At 43.1% G+C, this 7367-nt stretch overlaps 1 protein-coding gene across 3 annotated transcripts in view; it reads left to right on the top strand.

The window, feature by feature from the left end:
* Positions 1-522: 522 nt before the first annotated feature.
* Positions 523-7367, top strand: part of SKIC3 (SKI3 subunit of superkiller complex) — a 43995-nt gene continuing 37150 nt past the window's right edge. Inside the window, exons 1-7 of one of the 3 annotated variants that reach the window (XM_082191336.1) lie at positions 523-615; positions 2052-2146; positions 2665-2808; positions 3346-3437; positions 4097-4172; positions 5099-5239; positions 6434-6532. In XM_082191336.1, coding sequence (XP_082047462.1) covers positions 2057-2146; positions 2665-2808; positions 3346-3437; positions 4097-4172; positions 5099-5239; positions 6434-6532 — 642 coding nt within the window. In that variant the 5' untranslated portion in view covers positions 523-615; positions 2052-2056. The other 2 variants (XM_082191337.1, XM_082191338.1) reach the window with 2 other exon arrangements.

Here is a 7367-nt window from a genome sequence, read left to right as displayed (position 1 = left end):
AGCAAAGGGCCATTGCTTTGACAGCTTGACCGCCTGAGAAACACGTGTGTTTCATGGCGTAAGAAAGCCGATACATCAATATTAGAAAATAAGCTAAGGGCATAAAGCAACAGAGACAGTGCCATCAAGAGTAAGCCCTATGGTGTTTCGATTCGACTTTTTCACAGGAACTGCTCAGACCTTCCAAGTGTCCCTATTTCGCAGAGACAGTCCCGGATTTACAGCAGCTGTCCCAGTTTCTGATTTGAACTACCCCGGTTTTTCCCCCTTAAAAAGGTAAAGGGACCTCTGTCCATTAGGTCCGTCCCTATTTTCATCGGAGAAACGCTGGAGGGCACGCGCGTTTAGGATTGCAGGGGCTGGAAAGGGGGCTCAGTCGTAGCTGAGGCTGGCAAAACCGCGCCTTGCTGCGCGAAACCAAGGAGAAATACGACCACTGCCACGCGGAAGGCCGACTTGGCGTTTGACAGCGGCGCGCCTCTGAGGGATTTTTCTCTCCACGACATCGGTTGAGGGGCGGAGCTAAGGAGGGGCGGAGCCTTCCGCGCGTGCGCGGGACGGCATTGATGGTTGTCTGCTGCCGGTGGTAGCCGTGGCCGGAGTCGGTAGCAGCCGGTGAGTGACTGTTCGCCGCGCGGCTTCGTGGCGAAGGAAGGCCTGGTCCCTCAAAGGCTCCGGCGGGGCGTGCCTGTCGCCAGCGCCTGCTTTTGTGAAGGGCCAGCAGCCCTCCCTGGAGCGGGGCTGCGGTTCCTCTGGGCGAAGCGGAGGGGAAGAAGAGCAGCTGGGTCAGGCTCCGGAGGCTGCGGCCCCTGCTTTAACGAATCCCCCTTGAACTCCTTGTTTAAATCCGGGCATTAACGCGCGCAGCTTTGGCTTTAACACCTTAGTCTTTCGCCCTGGCTTGAATTGCGTGTAAAAGGAACTTATCGTAGGATTGCGGAGCTGGAAAGGGACCCTGAGGATCATCTACTCCAACCTCCCTCCCCCCCCCACCCCGCGAGACAGGAATATGCAGTTACCCCATACGGGGATCGAACCTGCGACCTTCGTGTTTTCAGCACTAGGGCTCTAACCGACTGAGCTTTGAATGGGCAAGCAGCAGGTATCAGATAAAGCAGTGAGGGGTTGCTCCCAGGTGTCAGAAAAGGTTATTTATGTATGTTATTGCTGCAGCCCGTCTTTTGTTAGCCCCAAAATGGAAAGCCAGCGAGGTCCCAACTAAAGAAGAATGGCAACTTAAGCTGACAGAATATGCACAACTTGCAGACTTAACATATAGAGTAAGAGAACAAGAAGAACATGACGTTTAAAGAAGATTGGAAAACGCTTATTGAATATATGGGAAATAACTGTGTTCAGCTGAAAATGTTGGCAGCATTAAGATAAATTCAACAGTGTAAATAAGTTTTGGTGGATGCAATTATGGAATACTGAATGGTATAGTTTTTGTAAAATACGCAAGGATTTATGATACGTAAAATGAACCATGGAAAGAGAATCAGGGAAGTCATTGATGTCTTAAGGATATAAAACGAGTATTTTAAATTGTAAAACAGAAAGTTTAATAAAAAATTATATGCGGGTGGGGGGGAAGCAGTGAGGGGTTGCAGGTCAGAACGGTGTGTGGGCTTGTAGCCTGCCCCACACCCCAAGCTAGCCTCTTCCCCCAAGTTAAGTAGAGGATGCTGTCCTATGGTCAGTGTTGAAGGTAAGATCCAGTCAGTTTCTGTATGTGGAATGGAAGCGTATCTCTTCACTATAGCCAGCAAAATGTATTGGTTTGGCCCTGAAGAGTTAGAATCGCCATTGTCTATAATTATAAACCTGGGTGATATTGCTCATTTTTGTCCTGTAGGAAGAGGTCCATTTAGTGGCAGGACTAAAACAAAACAAAGCAAAACCCTGCATCATAGGTTTGTGGCATAAATTATCACTTATTTTGTCAAGAAGCAAAAATACCATGAAAAAGAAGGGATTAAAATAAGACTCTCTTGAAAATTCTCCATATGGCCTGGTATAATTGCTGTAATTTTCTTCCGTTACTTTGCCAATAGTCATGTCCAACAAGGAAGTGAAAGCAGCATTGAAAAGTGCCAGAGATGCTATAAGGAATAAGGAGTACAAAGAAGCACTGAAACACTGCAAGGTAACTAGCACTCAAATGTACAATTAAGCTTTTGGCATGCGAAATTGTATGTTCTATTCATAGTACTCCTCTATGATATTTTAAAGTATTTCTTCATCGTCTTGGTGTTCCTTTCTGTATTTGTTTATCTGCTGCCAAACTAAAAGCTAAAGTTGGGCTGCACAGCATTGGTGTCATTTTCTGTTTCTGCCCTGTTGGTGGTGGTTTGGATGTTTTGTTAACCAGGCCATTGGTTCATTTCGGTCTGTACTGTCTTCTTTAGTTGGCAGAGGCAGTGTCTTAAACAGGTTTTTTGCTTTAGCTTTGCTGTTGAGAACTTTTGAGCTGGAAATGTTTGGGATTGAGCTTGGGACTTTGCACATGCAAAGCACTTAACTTTGGGCTCCTTCTGCAGCTTTAGAATCTTTTGATGATAACATCTGAGCATGCATCAGTTCTGTTTTCTTCTTCAGCTTTGAAATGATTTATTAATATTGCTTATTGTAAGTGTTTCAGTGTTTTTTCACTTGTTCTTGCAGGCAGTATTGAAACAGGAGAAGAATAACTACAATGCCTGGGTATTCATTGGTCTGGCAGCTGCGGAGCTAGAACAACCCGATCAAGCCCAAGGTGCCTACAGAAAAGCTGCTGAACTTGAACCAGGGCAGTTGCTAGCATGGCAAGTACGTAGAATCATAGAATTGTAGAATTGGAAGGGACCACAAGGGTCATCTAGACCAACCCCCTGCAATGCAGGAATCTTTTGCCCAATGTGGGGCTTGAACCCACAACCCTGAGATTAAAAGCCTCATGCTCTACAGAGTGAGCTATCCCAGTTGATGTTGTAATATGACTGGTTCTATTTCCCTATTCCATATATTTATATGAGTAAAATGCAAATATTCTGCAAATAGTATGCAACATTAGATTCAAATTTAGGAGACTGTACATTGGCCTATCTTCTAGGCATCTTCCTGACTACATGTAACAAGTCTAGTATTTCTTGCTTAGAAGTTATAAATGATGTGGAGAATGTAGACAAATTACTCACTGCCTCTGCAGTGTTATCTTCACACAGTCAGTTTGATGAACCTTGAAATGCTATGCTTCAAAAACTATTAAACAGTAACATGGTTATATCTCAGGAATGGATATGAATATGGAGATGATAGTTGTGACAAGGATTTGCTTCAAAAGTTATATGCTTCACTTTCCCCTAGGGCTTAGCAAATTTATATGAAAAAACAAACCATGCAGATGTCGGAGAAGATTTGGTTAATGTGTATCAGAAACTCCTGGAACTCTATGAAAGGTAGGAAATCAACTATTTTACAGCATTTTTAAAAAATAAGCTAAACATTTACTTGAAGTGAATATTATGATACTAATTATAGAGGAAATGTTGGCAGGAAGAGCAAAGGGGAAGGTCCCCAGTACCTAAGGGGAAAGGAGACTGCAAGGTGGCATAAGAAGAGGGGAGAGAGGACTGCAGGGAGCAAGGTTCACAGGTTGAAGATGGAGTGGAAAAAGCCACAATTGGAAAAAAAGAAGTACAAAAGAGCAGATTGTTAAACAAATATTTTAAATTGAAAAAAGTATGTTAACTGAGGATTTCCTTAACAGGCAGAGACATATAAGGAAAAATATGTGGCAGTAGAACTGTCAAGTTTTGAGCCCTATGTGGTTCACCCCAGCCAGGGTTTAAAGGGGGGGGAGTCTGGAGGGGAAAGTAGTAGGCAGCTCCAGGGCTGGCAGATTGAACCCCCCCCCCCCATCCAACCTCAACACATTCCTTTCCCCCTCCTATTGCCCTCAGAGGACTGATCTAGAAAGAGGGACAGCCAGTGCAACAAAGGGTGGGTTTCCTGCTCCATCTGCAGGTCTACAAAATCTTATGTCTCCTGAAACCGCCTTTCCAGGTACAATAGGATTGCACCCTTATATTGTAGACATTTTGTCTTTCTCCCCCAGCACTGATAAACAGAAATGGTGTGAAGTATGTAGAAAGCTTGTGGAACTGTATCAGCGAGAGAGAAAATACCTTCAGGTTAGTCGCTCTCATGTTCGTTGTAACTTATTGTTATCAGTGTTAGTAGTCAATGTTTGTTTGTTTTGCCAAAAAGCACACACCAAATTTTCCTTTGCAGAAATATTTACTAGCTTTATGACTTCACCAGTCTTGGCTGTGGTTGCACCTTTTTTTTGTCCATTACATTGCCTCAAGAGTCAACTTCTGTTTCCACAAGCCTGCAGGAGGACTTTAATTACTTTTTTCTTCTCTCTCTCCCATTTTTAAATAATGGAATAGCAATATTTTGCGCACGCGCTCTCTCTCTCTCTCTTTTTAAAAAGGAACAACCATGAGAGGAAGCCAGTGACTAAAGCGTCCCTTTTTGTGAAATCAAACACTTCATTGCCCCAAATCTAAAGTTTGTTTGAGGGGTAGCTGGTAGGCTAATTCATCACTTTTCCACTACCCACTATAAAATGAAAGCAAGGTGCAGTCAAATATGCTTATGTCTATGTTTAAATGGGAAAAGGAAGTGAGGAGCCCATAAAAGCCCCAGTAGTGCTTTGCTGTTCATACTAGGCAAGGCTGGTGCTGCGATTGCATTTTATTACAATCAGTCAATCAATCAATCAATCAATCAATAAAGGCACACGATGTGGAAAACATTAGTGTGGAAGCAACCTGTATCAAGGTATTTGAAATGTCATGAGAGATACTGCCCATACCATACCACTAAAAGAATCTGTATAGCTGTGTGACTTGGTTGGCAGCAGTAAGAAGGAAGACTGCAAAATCATCTCATAACACTGACACCTTATTGCTTCTGACATCTCATTTACGTTAAAAGGCATACGCCTTGATCTCTGGAATTGGGAAATGTCTTCCAGTGCTCCAGTAGTCAAAGGCGATAAATGTCTCAGATTTGAGAAGACATTGAGGCTTGACTGGTTTTCTTTGGACAGGTGGCTCGGACATGGCAGAAGCTAATAAAAATACGACAGGAAGAAGGTGCAGAAAAAGCTGAGCTTCATCAGTTATGGAAGAGGTTGGTCCAGTTACTGGAAGAAGGCACACATCTTCAGGATAATGAGACACAGCAATTGGTAAGGGTTTGTCCCCTGATTTGGCTATATTTATTGTTTTTCAGACAATAAATCTATATAAAATTCAGCATAACAATTGTAGCTGATTCTTAGAACAGCTTGGAAGGAATAATTCCGAATTTCCATCTTACAGATGGGAAGTGATACAGTGATTTTCTGAGGACTGCCTGCTTGAGGCTATGACTAAATGGCATATGCCCAGCTCTTGGTTTATACAAACTGGAGGCTGTAAATCACAAAACCTATTAGGGTAGAAATAATATTTGGCAGTGCGAAAGTATAAGCAGTAGTCCTGCTTATAACACATAACTACATTAGGGCATTGGGGTAATTTTTTTCAATCCCTGCTTCATGTGCTTTGGCTTACTTGCTCGAGCTGAATTATTTCACTAAATTGGTCCTTCCTGCATCTTCCCCTTAACGTGGTACATTATTTGCTTCTGTTCTGTTCTTGAATCAAACTAACTAGCTGAAGCGGTTTGTATAGAGTCATAGTTCTGAAAAAAAAACCACCATTCTGTAAATCAACAGACAATCTTGCTGTGGATAGTGCCAATTGACCAATGCTTGTGATGTCATGGAGACTTTCTAGCTTACACCCCAAGAGCAATTTTACAATTGTTTTTAAAATCTTGAAAATATGTATGATGCGTAGGATGAACATAGAGAGAACAAACGTATCTCTTTTCTCCCACTAGTCTTGAATGTCACCAGCTCCACCTTGTGGTTGAAGGCAGGAAATGTTTTGGCTACCTTCACCCAAAGTCAAACAGGATCATAGTGAGATCCTTTTTATTTGCCTGTCCGTCTTTTATTCATTCTGGTGATTAAAATGAACTTCAGGCATGCTCCTGGCACTGGAAATTGTAGTATGGGAAAATAAGCCATGCTGCATGTTGGACAGAAATAGGCAAAATAGCAATTTTGGTAGCAATACACAGTATTCACAATTTTACCATATTAGTTTGGTAATCTTAGGACCAAACCATTGTGCCTACTGTGTGTAACTGTATGAACTGTGTGACAGTTGTTGATTTTTATTTTTTTAAAAAGGAAAATAAAAGTTGAGATCAGAGCACCAGTGTGAGCAGACTGTCTTGAAGGGAAGAGGGAATGCCCATCACTTGTTAAAAGCTTGCTGCATTTTGGGCTTTGTTGTTCCATATTGCAGTGCCTATACTATTTGTTTTTCAGCTCCTCAATGCATTTGAAGAGGCTGTGAATTCCTCAGACCCAATTCCAAGTGAAGAGCATCAAAAGACTTACAGAGAGTTCATTCACTGTTTGTCAAAAGTAAGGATTATTTATTTTGCTGTAAGGTAAAACATCCTGCTTTGAAATTGACAGCTATCTACAGACAACTGCCTTGAAGGGAAGAGGGAATGCCCAGCTCTTATGATGCTATTTATTCACTCTGTGTTCCCATTCATGGACATGGAGAAAAGATGAACTCTTATCTATTTTCCCCTCCCACTGCGGGTGGGAAAGCACTTTGTGGAAGGTGTGGATCAATTTTGACAAATGGCTAACAAGTTCCTCCCTCTGACCCCCAATGGATATTGGCAATTACTACCGTATTTTTCGCTCTATAACACGCAGATTTTTTCTCCTAAAAAGGAAGGGGAAATGTCTGTGCGTGTTATGCAGCGAATGTGTGGTCCCTGGAGACGAAAAATCGGGCAAAAATCAAACCGCGCTTCAGGGAGAAGGGAAACAAACCTGAAAAGAGGAAGTGGGTGCTTTCCTGCATTCTGCCTCAGGGTCTTACTGCCCACCCTCTCTGTTTCGTTGCTGTGTTTGCTCAAACGGAACAAAGAGCAGGGAAAGCCCCTCCCCTCCAGGCAAGCAGAGGGGAAAGCAGACTGCCGCTCCTTCCTCTCTGTGCTCCGGTGCTGCTGAAAACATGCAGGTGGGAGAGAGAGACAGAGAGAGAGAGAGAGAGAGAGAGAGAGAGAGAGAGAGAAAGAGAGAGAGAGAGAGCTGGCTGGCTTGGGTGGGTGCGTGGGGGAAACTTTTGCCTTCCTTTCCTCTCTCCCGTTATACCCCACTCCTGCATTCTTAGCCCTTCTGTGTTTTTCCTTCCCTCCCCACTTAAAATGTGGTTAAAAAGCATGGATCCACATGGATC

The sequence above is a fragment of the Podarcis vaucheri genome (genome assembly GCF_965113315.1).
Source record: "Podarcis vaucheri genome assembly, chromosome: 11".
Lineage (NCBI taxonomy): Eukaryota > Metazoa > Chordata > Lepidosauria > Squamata > Lacertidae > Podarcis > Podarcis vaucheri.
This window is presented reverse-complemented; position numbering and strand designations above follow the sequence as displayed.